Source organism: Diabrotica virgifera, chromosome 10 (genome assembly GCF_917563875.1).
Source record: "Diabrotica virgifera virgifera chromosome 10, PGI_DIABVI_V3a".
Taxonomy (NCBI): Eukaryota; Metazoa; Arthropoda; class Insecta; order Coleoptera; family Chrysomelidae; genus Diabrotica; species Diabrotica virgifera.
The window spans coordinates 36,473,535-36,494,289 of NC_065452.1; the positions used below are offsets into that span (position 1 = coordinate 36,473,535).

The 20,755-nt window shown below is 34.2% G+C and overlaps 1 protein-coding gene across 1 annotated transcript in view; it reads left to right on the top strand.

The window, feature by feature from the left end:
• The window catches only part of LOC114335311 (uncharacterized), a 149,801-nt gene that overhangs the window by 40,267 nt on the left and 88,779 nt on the right, over positions 1 to 20,755 (top strand). The window contains exons 4-7 of the mRNA XM_028285534.2: positions 7 to 223; positions 1,858 to 2,087; positions 10,833 to 11,018; positions 15,089 to 15,242. Of these exons, the coding sequence (XP_028141335.1) occupies positions 7 to 223; positions 1,858 to 2,087; positions 10,833 to 11,018; positions 15,089 to 15,242 (787 nt within the window). The remainder of the gene's footprint in view (positions 1 to 6; positions 224 to 1,857; positions 2,088 to 10,832; positions 11,019 to 15,088; positions 15,243 to 20,755) is intronic.

Genomic DNA, 20,755 nt, shown 5'->3' on the forward strand with positions numbered 1-20,755 from the left:
TTACAGAATGCAGACAGAACTGAATATATGCTCAACATTGGGACATCGATGTTTGTAGATGAAGGTCTATACGTTTTATCTAAATTCGAAGACCTTGCAAGAAAAAGCTTCAAAACAGACATCATAAAGACTAACTTTGACAAACAGGAAAAGGCTAGTAAAGATATTAATTCGTGGGTGGAACAGCTTACTCATGGTAAAGTGAAGAAAATAGTCAATGCTGGTAAGTATTTGTATTTATTTGCCCCTCAGTGTTACCAACTTTCAAGCGAGATTTTTCCCCCAACTTACCATAAAAATCCCACTTTTATGAAGATATTTCTTCCCCCTCACAAAATCGGTTTTATAAGAGAAATAGATTTTAAGTGTTAAAATCTTGTGATCTTTAAAGCAGCTTCTGCAATGTGTTGTTTTTCTGAGGCCAAACAAATATCTTATTGCTCTTTTTTGCAATTTAAAAATAACATCGGATTGGACAGCTGTACCAGAACCCCAAAAAGGAAGACTATATCGAAGATGCGACTTGAACAAAGAAAAATATGTTAATTTGGAAGACGCTAAATTGATTTTCTTCGAAACAGGTCTTATGGCATAGCAAACTGATGATAGTTTCTTACTTAACACATCGATATGAAGGGACCATTTAGGGTTGCTATCTAAAAAACACCAAGAAAATTTTACAGAATCTACGATACTGATCTGGCTGTTATTAAGAGGTAAGGGTTGAAGAGCTGCTTTCTAGGATAATGTTTTTGTTTTATCTACGTCAAAAGAAAGTAAATTAGAATCGGACCAGGTTTTTATTGTGAGTAGATCAGAAGTTATAGTAGCATGAAGAGTTGCAATATTTGAGTTGCTTCAAGTGATGCTGGTATCATCAGCAAAAATAAAAATTTTTCCATCGATTTTTAAACTAGTGATGTCATTAATAAAGATATGGAAAATTGGAGGGCCCAATACTGAACCTTGTGGTACCTCACATACAATGTTTTTGAGACTATAGTCTGTATCATTTACTCTAACTAGTTGTTTCCTATTATCCAAGTAAGATTGAAACCAGTTCAAAGAAATACTTAGAATTCTGCAGAAATTTAGTTTTTTTTATCAAAATATCGTGAATTACACAATCGAAAGCTTTGGCATAGTCAGAAAAAACAGTGTCAGTGTGCAGATTCTTGTTCAGTGCTTGATAAACTTCATGTAGTACAGAAAACATGGCATCAGTGGTATATTTATTATTTAAAAAGCCGAACTAATTTTGTGATAAAATGTTGTTTTCAACGAGAAAGGACATAAGTCGGGCTTTTATGAGTCTCTCAATAATCTTGCAGAGTACGGTAGTAATGCAATAGGTCTATAATAATTGCAGCCATTAGATTTTTCACCACCCTTATGAAGAGGAATAATGATGGCTGTCTTTAAGCACTCTGGAAATTTACCTTTCTCAAAAGAATAATCAATTAGTGAGATGAGGACTCCCAACACATTTTCTGGGAGATTTGAGAAAATTTTTATGGATAGTCCATCAGTACTACAGAAAGATTTGCTTTTGATACTATTGATTGTTTGGATCAGTTCAGATTTATCAACTGGTCTTCTAAAGAATGATTTCTATACCTTTCTTGAACTAGGGAGATAGGAAATGGGATCTTGTTGTGGCAAAATAGTTTATGTTATATTTTTACTCACATTAACAAAGTATTCATTTAGATTTTCTCTGTGTGAGTTTTATTTCGAAAATCGTTTATTATGGAACAAGTTTTTTTTGCAACACTTTTAGAGCTTCTCAGACGATTTTGTTAATACAATTTTTTAGCTGATTTTACAAGTTTTAAAGTTAGTTTGTTATATTTCTAGATGATCTGTCGCAAGCACTAATGATAATTACCAATGCCATTTACTTCAAAGGAACATGGACTCGTAAATTTGATAAAAATAGATCAACGCTTGGAAACTTCTATACATCTCCTGATAATATAAGATCTAGCAGAAACTTAAAATTAGTTCAATACATGACTACCACTGACGAATTTCTTTATTACGAGGACAGATCTTTGGATGCGAAAATTGTCAGGTTGGAATACAAGGTGAGTGGTGAAATTGATTCATTACAGGGAAATAAGATAAAAAAGAGTCTGTTCGGGATTTCCAATAATTTAGGTATCTGACAACTTTTTAGTTATTGTAAACCTATGGGAAGGCCAAGAGTTCGGAGCCTTTTTTTTTAGTTATTAACAAGTTAGTGCAAAAAAGTATTAGTCTAATTTAGACATAAAATTATAAAAAGAGTTTTTTCAGAACATTGAAAAAGCTTGAAAATGGATTTTTGAAAGTTAAAAGTCAATTTTTGGCTTCGCAAACTGGAAAATAAGGCAAAATTGTTATTTTGTTTTTAACTATTATTAAAGTTAACCTAGAACTTTGATATTTCACGCACAGTTGGGTATTCGAGTATTTAAAAAAGAATGTGTGTGTGTACTTTGTACGCACGTAAGAAGTTATAATTCTATTATGTATATGATGTCAACGAAATAAATATACTTTAAACAGTTTATTTTTATTTTATTAAATATTAAACTAATTTTAATGCTTACCACTTTCCAAAAATAAAAAAAAAAGAATAGGAATGGTCCGGATTTGAACCCAAGACCTCTCTATCTGTAGCCGAATGCTCTACCAATAACGCCACGACCTCTCTATATATAGTTTCTCGGACATAATGACAATTAACGGTAACAAACAGACGAAGTTTGTTATAATCCATAAGGAAAAATTTCCCGTAAATGGCTGTATACCATTAATTACAAAAATTGAAGAAAGACTTCTGTGTAAAAGGTATATTTATTAAAACCCCAATAAAGGGCTACATTAAAAGACAGAACGTTTTCGCTCTAAAGAGAGCATCATCAGTGTTCTAAGCAAGCTCTACATGCTAAGCCACCAAAAATACATAGGTTAAAACCCTTAAAACGCCGACCAAGTTGGCTTTCACCTTTCTCTTTGTGAAGACAGAGAAATCAACTCAACTACCCACATACACGTGGTAGAGTCGTATAATGCTGTGAGGTATATCTTTTTCATTTTCACCCATCGCCAGGGTTTAACATAATACACGCCAATGTAAGACTTTTGGTCGGCGTTTTAAGGGTTTTAACCTATGTATTTTTGGTGGCTTAGCATATAGAGCTTGCTTAGAACACTGATGATGCTCTCTTTAGAGCGAAAACGTTCTGTCTTTAAATTTAGCCCTTTATTGGGGTTTTAATAAATATACCTGTTACACAGAAGTCTTTCTTCAATTTTTGTTATAAGTCTCGAAGTCTCAAATATAAAAATGTTTTTAATACTCATCTTACTCCCGAGGAAGACAAAACAAAGACACAAAAATTATAATAAATATATTTACTAAAAACATTAATATATTCTTTTCACACCTTTTTTGCACTGATATATACATAACTTAAAAGATTTAGCAACTAACGCCATACTGTCTGTGTGCACATGCGCGCAGGATAATAAAAATTCACTCCCAATCGCGCCTAAAGAAGTATAACTTCAAAAACCCTCATAATTTCAGACATGGGGTTAGACAGGAGTAAACTTAATACTGTAAGCTTCTCTATCTCGGATTCTAATTATTGATAGATATATTTTGATCTTTTTTTAATTCGTATGTTTTTTGCGTACATTACAAATATGCAGTGTTTTAATAATATTATGAATTAACAAACAATGTAATTTATTTAAACATTTAAAAACATCTATTTTTCCCAAAGAAATGTAGTTTTTGATTCAATTCTAATTAATCGTCTACTGTATGATGAAACTTTGAGTCTTTATCTGTAAAAAGAAACGTATTACGTTTTTTTAATTATTGTAAACAAATTAGTGGGAATTAAACAAAGGATCTTTGTTTTTATCTACTTTTTATTTAATCGTCGCAAAATAACTACATATCTATCTCTTTCAAATTTGTGGAAAAATAATCTTCTTTTCGAATATTTAAAAAGATTTTTTTTAATGCTTATAAACTAAAAATGTCAATAATTTTACGACTATTATAATGTTCGACTATAATAAATAATGTTTTATCTTTTTTTCAAAAATATTTATAGTATAGTCTTCTACTTTCATTTGGCACTCGCAGAATTCCCATATCTTCATTATATTCTGTCTTATGTTATTGCAAAAAAGTCTCTGGGATAAACAAATGCAATAACTTTTACTTTTTACTTTTTTATTTTTTTGCAAGTAGTCAGGCCGTGGAGTTGGAGTATCTACATTGTAAAAATGTCGTGTACCCCATCCTCCATGCTATGGCATGCTGGACGAGCCATACAGTATACAGTCTGTAGTCAACACCCCGAAGCATGAGCGGGAACACAAAGTGTATTAATACTAATACGCTTATGAAAGGCACCTGGCGGATCATAAGGGCCTTCACATTTTACTTTTTTTCAACTTGTCTTGAGTGAAATGTCTTTCAATCTTTTCTATCAGCCTCTCTTGGCTAACTCTTGTTTCTTCTGACCCCGAATGGCGATTAGGTTTCCGAAGGCAGACGGGTCACTATATTTCCTTCTACTGCACCCTCTACTAACCGAACGATTACCGGTATAAGTAATCCCCCATTTGTTGGTCAACAGCTACGGGTGGAAGAAGCGACACTTGGTAGGGCACTTCATTGCCCTGAAGCTGGGAAATTGACTCCGAAGACGGATGAGCTAAATTAGCCAACGGCATTGAGATGTGGAAAGCCACGGGATGACTACCACATTAAAGATCTGTAAGGATATCCCTAGGACACCACAATGGATGAAAACCCAAAACAAACGGCCCTCAGTCCCGGGTAACCCTTAAGTGGGGAGAGGGTGCTAAGAATCCCCCGGTCAGCCAATAATGTCCCAAAAGTGAAAATGATCGGTACGTGAAATATTCGAAGCATGTACCAAGCAGGCAAGGCAGCAAATATTATTCAAGAAATAACTCGCCTAAACATAGATATTTTAGGAAGCAGTGAAGTTCGATGGCCAAATTCTGGCATAAAAATTATGGGTGAACACCACATCTATTATTCGGGGGATGACACAACAAGACACAGAAATGGCGTAGCGATGATAGTAAAAAGGGAAATAGCCAAAGCAGTAATAGGATTAACGCCCATATCAGACAGAGTTAGGGTAAGAACAGAACAAGTGGGTCGAGGTGGAGGTGTAAGTAGCGGTGGATGCTACTAGTTAAGTCGCGGTCGATGTCAACAGCACATAGCAAGGAGGTCACCTGCGCTGTCAGTCGAGCTAGAACCACTATCAAGTGAAGTAGTTTAATGAAATTTGAATGACAAAAAGACTGTGCTTTTGCGATGTTGTGTCAGTCAAGTGATTGATGATAGTGATGAAATGTCAGCTGTAAATATTCAGACCCTCCTTCATATTTCAAAAATTTACTGAATTTAAGTACTTTAGAAATTCAAAAATAAACTGAATACAAAAAAGAGATTATATAAAAAGTATCAACTCAGATAGCGCAGGTAATGACAACTTAGCTTCGAACGGACCAATCACAGGGAAGCATCCTTGTAGGCCGCGCAGTAGACATCCATGTAAAACAAACTCATTTTATTTTCAAAAGCATCGATGTAAACCTCCTGGATGGCATCGCGCTAAACCTCCACCGCGACTTACCTGCTCTGTTCTCTTCCATTCACTACAATGTGTTTGTTTTACATGGATATCGACATCGACCGCGACCTACACCTCCACCTCCACCGCGACCCACTTGTTCTGTTCTTACCCTTATGCTATTGAAGGTTAATTCAAGTCCCTCTAATATAAATATCATTCAGGTCTACGCACCGACATCCCCATCAACTGAAGAAGACATAGAAAATTTCTACCAGACTCTAGAAAACTCTTTATAGCTGACAAAAATACATGAGCTAACTATTATCATGGGCGATTTCAACGCCAAAATAGGACAAGGTACAGTTGAGAATGTTGTGGGGTCATATGGTCTTGGCACAAGAAACGAAAGATGAGAAAGGCTGATACAATTCTGCCAAGAGACGGATATGGTTGTAATGAACACATTTTTTAAATTGCATCCAAGAAGGCTGATCCAAAAAAGCACCAGGTGATACCCCAGGGAAAATCATAAGAAACCCAATTGATTTTATCAACATAAGCAAAAGGTTTAGAAATTCTGTCACCTCAACAAAAACATATCCAGGCGCCGATGTCTTCTCAGATCATAGTCTATTACTTGCAAATATCAAAATACGACTCAAAATAATTCATAAGAAAATGAAACCCAAGATAGATATAAAACTACTGAAAGAAAATAACATCCAGGAAAAAGTAAAAACAGAGATTAATAAAAATTTTGCGAAAATAGTTGAAGACGCTCTAGTGGCATAGAAGAACAATGGAACGAAATGAAGACATCGCATGAAAGTGTGTTAATAGATGGAAGAGCGAAGGAAATTAAAAGGTAGAAATGACGATGAATACAAAAAGTTGCATAATAAGAGTATACTAAGGGAAATAAAAGGGGCAAAAAAGCATGGTTGATGGAGAAATGTACGGAAATTGAAACACTACAACGCAAACATGACGATTTCCATATGCACAAAAAGATTAAAGAAGTACAAAACATCAGAAAACAACGCAATACAGGCATAGTCGTAGATGTCGAAGGTCAGATTTTGACTACAATTAAAGATAAATTAAGAAGATGGAAAGAATATATGCAAGAATTATTCGAAGATACTGCACGAAGTCCGTATGAAATAGACAATCCCTACGGCCCAGAAATACCAAACGAAGAAGTAACTATAGCTATTAAGCGGATTAGAGATGGGAAATCACCAGGACCTGATGAGGTGCATGGTGAAATTTTAAAACTATTAGAGGCACATCAAATTACAGCTCTTACGAAGTTATTCAACAACATATACGAGACTGGTTACTTACCATAAGACTGGCTACTATCAATATTGCTTGCACTTCCCAAATAAGCCAACGCTAGAAAATGTGAAGGACATAGATTAATTAGTTTGATGAGCCATGTACTTATAGTACTCCTTACTATCATTCACTCGCGCATATACACCAAATTAGAAGAAGTGAACTTCACTCAGCTGTACTTGTTGAGTGAAGTTCAGCTTGGATTCAGAGCAGGACTCGGAACGAGGGAAGCACTTTTCAGCTTGCAAGTTCTAATACAGAGAACCAGGGATGTCAACTGCGATGTGTATGCATGTTTCATAGATTTCGAGAAGGCATTTGATAAAGTCTCACATGGAAAACTAATCGATATCCGAAAAACATCAGGACTCGGTGATAAGGATATAAGACTCGTCTCAAACTTATATTTCCAACAAAAAGCAACAGTTCGATTCGAAAATGAACTGTCCGAAATCTTCACAGTCGAAAAAAAGAGATAGACAGGCTTGTATACCAGCATTATTTAACATATACTCTTAAAACATCTTTAGAGAGGCCTTGGACGAATCAGAAGATGGTATTGCATTAGATGGACAACTTATAAATAATATTAGATATGCAGACGATACAGTATTGCTGGCAAATAGTGCGCAGGGGCTCCAAAGGATCATGAAGAATGTTGTAGAAGCATGTAACAAATACGGCCTAAAACTAAATTGTAAGAAGACAAAAATAATGATCATTAGTAAAAACACCAACGTAAACGCCCAAATTGCCGTAAACAATACACCCCTAGAGAGCGTACAGAAAATATGCTATCTGGGCTGCAACATTAAGGATACTTGGGATCATAGCTACGAAATAAAAACTCGTATTGAAAAAGTCAGAAGCTCTTTTAACAGTCTTAGGAAAATTCTGTGCAACTTGTCTTTAAGTATCAATATACGCATAAGAATTCTTAGATGTTACGTCTTTAGTGTCCTCCTCTACGGAAGTTGAAAGCTAAAGCCTGACAGAAGATGCCATAAAATGGTTAGAGGCGTTTGAATTGTGGTGCTACCGACGTATGTTGAGGGTCTCATATATACACCACACAACTAATATAACTATTCTCCACAGGCCAAGAAAAGACAAAGAAATAATTAACACCGTAAAGAACAGAAAATTGGCTTACTTCGGCCACATTATGCGTAATGAAAAATACCGACTGCTACAGTTGATTCTACAAGGCAATATTGAGGGCAGGAGAGGCCCTGGACGTAGACGTATATCCTGGCTGGCCAATCTTAGGAAGTGGATTGGTCTAACGTCAACAACTGATCTATTTCGAGCTGCAGATTTTCCAAACTATGGACGAAACGAGAGTAGCGAGAAAATTGTAAATTTAGACTACATTAGTATGTACACTAAGACTAAAATGCACTGAGTTGTATTAAACGCGACCGACTAACTCTGTGACTTGTTAGTAACCAACTTGACTACCTGAGCAACATAAGAAATCGGCTTCTTCAGACCTTTACAACGAGGGGGAAACCAATAATTAACTTTTGTGCGTGTCTAGTTTAAATTTTATAATAAATAAACCTTTTAGGGCGGCCTGGAACCAAAAAGAGCTTTTAGTAGTTTGGGGAATATAAACATGCAATAGCAAACCCAGCTTGAGCTTCTAATCCCAGCTATGTTAATCCATATATGGTGAATTTATACTATAAATTGTTTTTATAAAGGCCGAAAACGCGTAAGAGAGAAAAACCACTCAGGATCGAGATTATGAATTTGTTTTCACATCGTGAAGGTTTCGAAGTAAAAGGGTTTGCGACAGTTAACGGAGATACGGAGAACTCCAACGGATTAGTAATTTAATGACTTTTCTCATATTCGATTTAAAAGGGCAGATGTCCGAACACGTGTATAAAGTAGTAGAAGATGCGATAAATTATATTAAGATCGTGTAAGTAGAAATATATTATTGACATGTTACAAGGTTGTAACAATAGGGATGTTCACAAAAAATTAAAAAGTCATTTCAAACATGTAAAACGATTAAGAAACACGCTAGGAATAATTGCTTAAAATTTCAAAAAAATTCAAAAAGCCTTTCTATAAAAAATCTAAATTAGAAATCTAGCATTATTTTAAATTTCCAGAACGCTTCTCTATTGGCCTGACGTCACTAGTCGTATACCCCAAGTGCGCGCCATTCTCCCAGTGTTATTGTTTACCTGTTTGACGTTTCAGGTCATTTTATTTTGTTCTCTTCTTGTTTTATCAGGGTTAAAGTGGAGTTTTATAGTGAATTTGTTTAAAAGATGAAGTAGTTTTCAATCCTAATAGCAAAATTAATAATATTGAAAATATTAAAAACATTACTAAAAGATTTTTAAATTGAAAACTTATTGGTACACTTTCCTGGTGACACCTCCAAGGCTTCTACAATTTGCAAGCACATGGATGCTGCAGTGAATAAAAATGGTATACATTTTTATTTTGAATTTGTTTAGTTTAAAGTGGATAGACTGTTTGCAAGGACATATTTTGGGTGGTACAAATATAAACAAAAAAAATGGAAGAAGGTTTTCGGAAAGCCGATTCGTATAACCTACCGACTGTAGTGTAGATGTAACAATGGTATGATTTCTTGGCATCTTCTAAAGAAATAAATCAACCACAACTTTATTGAGTGTATATTCCATATAATTTTCCATGTCTTCTTTAAGCTAAAAAAATAAACGGAATAGGAAGTTTCGATGCCGCCGGTTCATCGCCGGCCGTTTCGATGCCGCCGGTTCATTGCCAGTCCATTTCATCGCCGTCATATCTTGCATTTCCTAGAATTCCTAATTAATACTAAAAATAACTAATAATTGTAACTGTCGAAAATTCGGAAATATATCAGATAGCGATTAATTGACTGGCGATGAATCGGCCGGCATCGGCATCGAACTGGCGGCATCGAAACGGCGGCGATGAAACGTCCTAGACCCAAAAATAAATGCTTAATCCTCTACAAAAAAAAATAGAGAAAGTTGTATGCATGCGTGGCTACATTGGCTGTTTTTACTTTACCTTGCTTAGGTGTATCAAAAATATTTTTATTCTTCTTCATATGCCTTGTCCGTTGTGGATGTTGGCTATCATCATGGCAATTTTAAATTCGTTTGCGGCGTTTAAATCTAAAACATATAGAATTGGGTAAAAATGAGTAATTTAAAAACTTATTTGTTTAGAAAAAGATCCATAACTTACAGTAAAGTGATCTTCACAACAAAAAAACTTGGTTTTTATTGACACTTCCGTAATGTCCCTTCTAGCTGCAACAAACCATTTCTTTTTCTGTTTTAAATTGGTTGGACCGGTAATAAAAATCGTGTCAGAATTGTTTTTTGATGTATTTACACACCCAGGAACAAAACACCACTTATTTGGCTTCACTTTTACTAATTAAATACGTAAAAAACTGCGTACATTCAAATACACTTCGTAAATAAGTATACAAAGCTAGCGCTCGATCAAAGCCGATACGACTACTGACGTCACAGGCCGCAGCCTCGCTGCAAGGAGCCGTTTTTCTAGCCTTCAAGAAAATCGACATTATGAACTCATTTATTTTAAAAAATATACATTTTTAAACAGTTTTATGATTGCTACGTTTTTATATACCTTATAATCTATTGTATTTAACTATATTTAAAAATTAGTGAACATCCCTATTGTTAATAATTAAGAAACGGCTTCCAACTCTTGGCAGGAAACAGGTAGGTTTTCTTTCTATAGGTCTGTCACAACTAAAGAAGTTGTCAGATACCCGGATTATTCACAGTCCTGAGAAAAATCTTATTTCCCCAGAATATATAATTTGTCACATAATTAATTACCTTAATTTTACAGGGAAGTGACTATGCCATGTATATAGTCCTACCGAACACTTTGGGAGGATTAAGCAGCCTTATCAAAAATGTGGACATAAACAAAATAGGAACTATAAAGTTCCAAATGACACAACAAGTTGTTGAGGTTACTATTCCAAAGTTTAAGTTCAATTTTGACATCAAGTTGGGAAAGATTCTTCAAAAGGTAATTATATTCTCTATTATTATGGTGTGTCTAGAAATTATGTGGAAGTTGATAAATTAGTTTTCGTTTATACTGAAAAAACCTGAAACTGACGAATGCAGCTTTCGTATGCATTTTTCAGCGTTTTTCTAGTTTCTATAAAGCTGTTAAATAAATAAACGTTGCAAGATATTTGCCATTTATTATGATTATCATATTATGGTGCTAATTGCCCGCACAACACGCAATCTAGAAGAAATGTATACCTCCTTCTCAAATGCCTCAAAAATATGGGCCTGCAAGTAAATGAGGAGAAAACTAAGATGATGGTATCAACACCCAACAATAGAGCCAGAAACATGGGTCACCAATTCACGGTTGATAACTCTACTTTTGAAGTGGTGGACAAATTCACATGCTTAGGCTCCCCGAACACCAAGAAGAACGTCATGACGAAAGAAATCAAGCGAAGGATAGTCCTAGCAAACAAATCCTATTTTGGACTAAGTACGAGTAGACATATGAGAAGTAGAAACTGAGAAACTTAAGCCAAAAAACAAAAATAACCATATACAAAACCCTTATACAACCAGTGCTGGCATTTGGATCGGAGACATGGACCATCTCAAAGACAGATGAAAACCTTCTGCTTATATTTGAACGAAGGATCCTGAGAGGAATATTCGGTGGTATCTTTGAAAATGGTGTTTGGAGGAGGAGGTACAACTACGAGATATTCCACAGATATAAACATATATTTGGTGGTAAAAACGTAGTATTTCTTATAAAAATAGGAAGAATACGATGGGCAGGACATCTAGCAAAATCACAGCAGAACAACCCTCCTAGAAGAATCCTTATGTCACAACCTGTGGGAAGTAGATATAGGGGTAGGCCAAAACTCAGATGGAAAGATGGTGTAGATGAGGATGGTAGAAAAATCGGCGCAGCAAACTGGCAACAGTTGGCTATGGATAGAACTGACTGCCATAATAGACTTGGGAAAGTCGAGGCTCTTTTATAGGGCTGTAGCACTATTGCTAGGAAAAAGCTAGTTTAAGAAACCTCAATAGAGAAATAAAACGAAGATGCAAGACAGACAAAAACCAGTACTATCAGGGTATATGCAAAGAAATTGAGAGACATGATCAGAATAATCAGCCCAGAGATCTATTTAGAAAAATACGCTACTTAACAAGAGACTTTAAAGCCAGAACTTGGGCCATTGAAGACAACACTGGAACTCTGAGAACAAACAGAGAAGATATAGCAGAGACATGGAGATCGTATTGCAGGGACCTACATAAAGATGATCAACGCCAAGAACCTGTTAACCAAATCTCTGACGAGGTGGAAGAAGAACCTGATATACTTGAAAATGACGTAAGACTCGCGATCAGTAAGCTCAAATATAATAAAGCACCAGGTCCAGATATGATAACAGCAGAAATGCTCAAAGCCACAGAAGAAACTGGCGTAAAATTACTTCATCTACTCTGTAACCAAATATGGCATTCAAAACAACGGCCTGAAGACTGGACAAAATCTACAATAACCACAATTCATAAAAAAGGCAGCTTCCATAAATGCGACAATTATAGAACTATTTCTCTTATATCACATGCCAGTAAAATAAAGCTACATATAATCAACGAGAGACTAAAAACATTCCTTCAAAGAGAAATTCCAGATTTACCAAAGGTAGAGGTACTAGAGAACACCTGTTAAATATAAGACAGATAATCGAAAAATCTAGGGAATTCAATATTCCACTGTACATATGCTTTATAGATTATCGTAAGGCGTTCGACAGGGTCAAGTGGAGACACTTATGGCAAATACTAAAAGAAGTGGGCGTACCCCAACACCTTATTTCGCTTATAACTGAACTATACGAACACACTACCGGATCAGTTAAAGTGCTTGACACACTTTCAAACGAATTTCATCCAGAACGGGGTGTCAAACAGGGATGTATACTATCTCCATAATTATTCAATATATATGGAGAGCATATTATGAGAAGAGCACTTGAAGGATGGGAAAAAGGCATCTCAATAAATGGTCATAAAATAATCAACCTACGTTTCGCAGATGACACAGTCCTTCTTGCAAATAGTCAAGCAAAGCTGATTGATCTTATACGGCGACTGGTTGAAAACGAAGGTCAAATATTTGGTCTGCAATTAAACATATCAAAGACAAAGATCATGATAGTAGATAGACTACATAACAATCATCCACATATAACCACAATTGATCGGTTTGAGGTTGTGAGCTCATACTTATATCTGGGATCATTAATCACAAACACAGGGTCACTACAGGAAGAAATAAAACGTAGATGTGATCTAGCAAAAGTCGCCACAGCAAAAATGATCACAATATGGAAGGACTGTCAAATTTCAAGAGCGTTAAAGATGAGGTTGATCAACTGCTTAATATTCCCAATACTGACTTACGGATGTGAATCTTGGACCCTGAGAAATTCGGAAAGAAGAAAGATAGACGCCACTGAAATGTTCTGTTGGAGACGAATACTACGAATTCCTTGGACCGACCATAGAACAAATAATTCGATTTTAAGAGAGCTAAAAGTTAGCCAACGGCTCTCCAGTAAAGTCCATCTCCAACAATTAAAATACTTTGGACATGTTATGAGAGCCAACACAGAAAACATGTTAAGACTCATTATATAAGGAAAAGTGGAAGGCCGAAGATCACGAGGAAGATCCCCAACAAGATGGATCGATCAGATTACAGGAATATGCAAAAGACATATGCATGAGTTAAAAGAAATGACCAGAGACAGAGATCTTTGGAGACGGACAATACACGACATCACGTCGACCACTACACTCCCTCCGGGGGGTCAGGATTGAAGAGAGAGAGCACTATTGATGATGATGATGATGATGATTATCATTATCATGAGATCGATAAAATTTACCAGTCTCATCGACCGGTCGCTATGGAATTTCCATTGTTAGAGCCTAATCTCCAAAACTAATATTGGAATTTAGATTTTGAGTTTTAGCAACAAATATGAGGCATTTGAAACATGCCTAAAAACGGTAAATTTAAACTTTCACATTACCAATCTCACGTCACTGAAAATGTTTCCACGAAGAAGGCATTGGGAGGAATAAGTAAATAGTCTGAAAGTAGATTAAAGTGAGTTAGGTACCGTCCAGTGACGGTTCTCTATATTATTGTGGTAGGTCGTTTGTAAGTAAAATTTTAAATTTAACGATTTTTAGACATATTTCAAATGCCTCATATTTGTTGTCAAAGCTCAAAATCGAAATTTCATGTTAGATATTTTGAGGGTAGGTTCTAGTACCTAATGGAAATTCTATAGTGAGCGGTCAATTGAAGTGATCAATTTTATTAATCTCATAAGAATCGTAAAAAATGGCAAAAATTGTACAACTTTTATTTATTTAATAGTTTTATTTTATAGAAACTGATTTCGTTTGAGGCAAAATACAAAAATTGCATACAAAATATGCACTCTTCACCTTCAAAGGATTACTAGGACACTCTGATCAAGAGATATCGAATTTTTACCGTCGAATTGATACAAATTTTATTTAAAAAATTGATTTCACACACGCATCGACATTCAAAATCGCCGATCGCTTCAAGCGATGTTTCTAAAAGAACCTTTCATTATAGATAAAAAATGCTAATAAACATTTTTGTTCAAATTGATCTCAGCTACATTTCTTGCTTGAAAATTTTTTATCTACGGCATCATAAATCGAAATTTTCCGTTTTTCCACCTCTACGAGGGGGATTTTAAGGGGAAGACCGAGGATAGGAGTGACAAACGTTTTTGCATCTTTTTTGTGGTCCCAAAATTGACATTCTCGGGAAAATTTAGCTTGTTCATGAGATGTATATATCTTCAGTTTTAGATGGTATAACTTTCATCAAGAATTCTCACATTTATTTCAATTTAGCGCAAAGTCTTCAGAAATAAACAAAGACTAAAGTTCCACATACTTTGTAGATTTAATATATGCTATTCTAATGTATTTACATAGGTATATTATTTAAATGTACTATATATTCTTATTCATTTCTAGTTTGGACTACGCGAAGCATTCCAAAACACGGCCAGTTTTACAGGCATCGTGCAAACCAACAGGACCTTAAGAAGGAGTCTATACGTATCTGACATTGTTCAGAAATCGGGAATAGAAGTTGATGAAGAAGGAAGTGAAATCTTCTCAGCATCAGGTAATTATTAATTTGTTAGATACCATTTATACAGGGTGTCCAGAAACTCTCCCGACAAACAAAGACCGGAGATTCTTCAGATAATTTTAAGATAATTTAACCCAATTCACCTAGTCCGAATATGCTTCCTACTAAGGGAGCTATAAATAGAGCTCTTTGAAGATGGCGTCTTGGAATTAGTTGTGCTTAGATATCTCCAGAACGTTTCTATTTAGGAAAACGAAAACTGGTACGCTCATTTAATTTCCAGAGATAAATCGATTCCATCAATTATGAATTTCTAGTACCAGTCATAGGCGCCCGTTTTGGGTAGGGAAACGGTTATTTTATGGCATAACTTTTTTGTCTTTAACTTATAAGCATTTCTGATACTGGATTATTAAATTGTGAGGTATTCTAGTACTAAAAGGTACTCTTGTTTTAAGTCGGTAGGATGCACAGTTTTCTAGAAAAATCGATTGGAAAATTTTTCGTTGGCTGAATTTGAAAAAAATTTTTCAAAAAAAACTATTTATAAAAACGAAAACTGGTACACTTATTTGTCTTCCAGAGATAAATCGATTTCCTCAATTGCAAAATACTAGTACCGGTCGTATGCGTCCGTTTTGGGTAGGTCAACGGTTATTAATTTTATCGCATAACTTTTTTGTCTTTAATTTTTAAGCATTTTTGACACTTGATTAAATTATGAGGTATTTTAGTACTAAAAGATACTCTTGCTTTAAGTCGGTAAAATACACCGTGTTTTTTGAAAAATTTTTTAAAATTTTTTTCCAATTCAAAAAACGAAAAATTTTCAAATCGATTTTTCTAGAAAACGGTGAATCCTACCGACTTAAAGCAAGAGTACCTTTTAGTACTAGAATACCTTAAAATTTAATAATACAGTGTCAGAAATGTTAAGAAGTTAAAGGCAAAAAAGTTATGCGATAAAATAACCGTTGCCCTACCCAAAACGGGCGCCTATGACCGGCACAATAAATTCATAATTATTGATGGAGTCGATTTCTTCTTCTTCTTCCTCTTTGTCTAGCCATTCACGTCCACATCTGAACATAAGCGTCTTCAAGTCTTCCTTTCCATTGTTTTTTGTTGTACACTACTTGTAGCCAATTTTTCCCGGCAGTTCGTTTCAGATCATCTGTCCATCTCATAGGAGGTCTGCCTCTGGGTCTTTTGTGTTCGTATGGTCTCCAGGTTAGAATTGTTTTGTGCCATTTGTTAAGATCGCTCCTAGCTACATGTCCAGCGTATTCCCATTTCAATTTTAGTGATTTTTGTACCACATCGGTGAGTACCCGAGTTAGTTGGTGGAATCGATTTATCTCTGGAAATTAAATAAGAGTACTAGTTTTCGTTTTTCTAAATAGAAGCGTTCTGGAGATATTTAAGAAAAGCTAATTCCAAGACGCCATCTTCAAAGAGCTCTAGCTCCCTTAGAAAGCATTTTCGGATTAGGTGAATTGGGTTAAATTGTCTTAAAATTATTTGAAGAATCTTCGGTCTTCGTTTGTCGGGAGAGTTTCTGGACACCCTGTATATACAAGGTGATTGATTAAGAATGTCCAATCTCTGAGTTGTAGATACTGCACCTGAAAATATTAAGATTTAACCCAAATCACTTAAATAAAATGTGGCTCCTTACTTAGTTACAGGATATTTATTTAAAAATGTAAAAACAATTTATACCCAGTACTCTAAAATTATTTGGCATATCCCTGTCATATATATATATATATATATATATATATATATATATATATATATATATATATATATATATATATATATATATATATATATATATATATATATATATATATAATCGGTTTTAAAACGTCTTGCGACGTTGTCCGATGCCTAATTTCCATGACACTCTATCATCCCATTGGCCCTCTCTAAGATCTCTTGCGCTCATCGCCTTCGTTACTCCCTCTCTCCAAGATTTCTTGGGTCTTCCTCTCTTTCTGCGGATATCCCTATCATACTTGCCAGAAAGTGTAAGTGTAGGTATTGTACAACCCACTTAATTATGATAAATGAACGTTTCTGGCTACTACCAATGGGGTACGACATGGGACAGTGAATGGTTGACCCTTCCCAAATTCTACGCCACTGGCGGAATTGCTATTTTAACGCAATTTTTCGATTCTCCGATACTTTCTCTGTAAGTAATACTCTTCATTCGTAACGACAAATTCATTAGTTTTCGAGAAACTTGAAGTTAAAAATTAAACGGCGCAGTTATTTTGATTAATGTATTGTGCCCAGGCGGAGATCTAGAAATTCCTAATAGGGGGCCAGACTTACCTCAAATACAAATATTATATTTCCAGATTTAGCCATAGGACTTACACTTACTTTAAGGATAAATACACTATAATCCCAGACACCTACAGTATCAAAAGGAATGATAGACAATTCACGACTATTAATCTCACTGGTCGTTCTTTACCATAAATATTAACCTTTCTCCATCTAATCCATCAATGGGTAGGTACGCATGGATTATCTAGTAAAATACAAATTTTTATATCTTTATTGTATAGCAAATTTGAAACGTGACTTTTCATGAGATAAGGTTTATACCCAGTGTAATGTATTTGCATTTTAAAATATCATTCTTGTTATTCTTTGAATCGAAAAAAATATTTCCGTTGTTTATGGTTCCACCGGTACCCAAACAAATGCGCCTGCAGATTATTTTTCAGAGAAGGGTGTTTTATTAGATTTTATAGCTTCTTTCAATTCTTTGGAAGAGGTTGTCGTTTAATTTAGTGTTGCACTGATGGCTTAAAGTTTAGAGTTAACAGAAAAAAATAATAAATAATAAAAAATACTTATAGACTAAATACAATAGGGGGTCCATGGACCCGTTGACCCCCCCCCCTGTATCCGCGCCTGATCGCTTCATTTTTTAACTTAAATATCTCGAAAACTAATGATTTTATTGTTACAGATGAATTATATGAAGTGTAAATGTAAATATTATTATTATTATTATTATTCTTTAATTATAATATCATTATTTACATAGAAAGTATTGAGGAATCTAAAAATTACGCCCTAAATAGCGATTACGTCAGTGGCGTAGAATTTGGGAAGAGTATACCGTTTACTTTCCCCTGTCGGAAGCCTCTGGTAGTTTCCAGAAACGTTTATTTACCGTTAATTAAACGTTTATTTAGTTTTAAATTGTTGATAACTCGAAAACGATGAACTAAGAGAAAAATTACAAAAGACCTTTTTTGTTTCGAACGATCCAAAAATATTAAATAATATGTGCACGAGCCGAAAGTCTTTTATAATTTGTAAAAAAAATCTTTTTTTAATTATTATTAATTAATTATAGTCAGGGCAAAATAATTATATCGAGCACTCCTTGTTTTTTTTTATAATGTTTGACATACTAAATTACGGATATCGGATCCTCTACTAACAGTCCAAGCTGTGGGCGTAAAATAGGTCGATTTCAGGATATAATTCAGGATTTTTTGAAACCTACCAGGTGTTGTAAAGGACGATGGCAGGAATAACTTCTACTAAAATGTAACCAAAAATTTTGTGCATTTTTTTATTTATGACGTTTTTCATTTGTTAAATTTGCAATTTTTAAAGATTATTAATTTTGCAACTTAGGATATTCATTTTAGAGAAAAACTTTTAAATAGAAAATTTTAAATAGAAAAACCTACAATTTGAGCTATGGCAAGTGTAATTTCGTTAATACGTTATTGCAAAACAGCCTGCGAAAGGTCCAAAAAGGCCGTTTTTGCAATTGCACTATTTATTGTAAAAATAAATTTTATTTTTTAAGGCTTTAAAATAAAGACCTTTCAAACCAAATAAAAAAAAATTGTAGGGCCCGATTGGTGAACTTTTTGCTTAGATATTATAATTTGTTTATCCCAAGGGGTCAAATGCTGAAGGCTATAACTTAAAAAAAAATCGTAGAGAGTTAATCCACGATCCACTCTCCTTCTAAAGACTTATATTTTCATAATCTGATGTAAATAAATGCGTATAAGATTTTTCCACCTCTTATTTCGGGTTTGAAATTAAGGGGGCAAATTTCGTTATAAACATTTACAACTGAAGCCGCCCCTGTACATCCTATGAGTTTCTAACTTGCAGGTTATTGTTGCTGAAGATAAAGTAAAGATTAAAAAAAAATAAAAAATTTAAGACCAACTGAAGCCGAGATAATTGTTTTTGTTTTCTTAAATTGTAGTGACTTTATTTATAACAATTAAGAAATTATTTCACAGTCATTGACTAAAGGAAGACTTTTTTTTCCTTTGAAGTTGTATGACTACGGGCCCTTCAAGGCTCATTCTCCGATTCACCAATTTTGCTCATTTATTTTACAATATATTTTCCTATACCTATCTAATTAACTTAAAAAACAAAATACGTATTGCTCTGATGATTGCCAACCTTCGGAACGAAGATGGCACTTGAAGAAAAAGAATCTACTTAACATTTTCTATCCTACTTATCCTACATAATTTATAAGGTTTGACCACTGGTCAGTGGGAATACCACATCAGGCAAAAACATAGGTTCACTTAATATGTATATTATAATAGATTTTAATTTCGGTCTTTACGTTAGTTAGTTTATAATTTGATTTTTATATTTTTAATATGTTGTATAAACAATTTCATTAATTCTGTATTATTAATTTGTGATAATATATATGTTAAATTTATTGGGTGTGGTATATTTTTACAACTATATTATCTTAAAATAAAAATTATTTTAACCGAAAATTACATTTAATGATTAAAAATGATTTTTAAATTGTAGTGGAGATTTATTTTTCGTTACGAATGTGATTTATTGTGTCGATTGCCCTTAGCAACTTATAATACATTGAATCACGGTTTTTGTTTAAATTTTAAAGCACATCTTGGATTGACATGAAATTGCGCAAACACATAGATAACATGTCAAATAATAAAAATGATGTTGGGCCTCTGTGTGCTTTTGTCCCGGGGTGAGTTTCACCCCTTATAAGGGATGAAAAAATATATGTTCAAAATAAATTCGAAAATGGATAAAACGTCTAATTCTAAGCACTTTTTGTTCTATAGCATTTTTTCACCAAGTTAATACTTTTCGAGTTATTTTCGAGATTATATATTAAATACCTTCATTTAAAAAAAAACACGTTTTTAGGCGGTTTTTGACAAATAACTCAAAAAGTAAGTATTTTATTGAAAAAAAAACATTTTTATCAAAAATATAGCAAATGAAAAATTGAAAAAAATGACGTATGCATGAAAGTAGTAGTAGTAGAAACTCTAGTCCCAGTAGAAACAAAGTTCTAGCTAATGAAAAATAGGTTCATATCCGTCAAATTTCAAAGTGAATTATTTCAACGTGAAATAACCAAAAAATCCTGCACTTTTTGAAGAAAAATCATTACAACTTTTTTAATGGGTTTAAAAAATATGTATATCTGTTTTTTTAAATGTTTATAGCATCAAAAGTAAGCAAGTTAAGCTGAA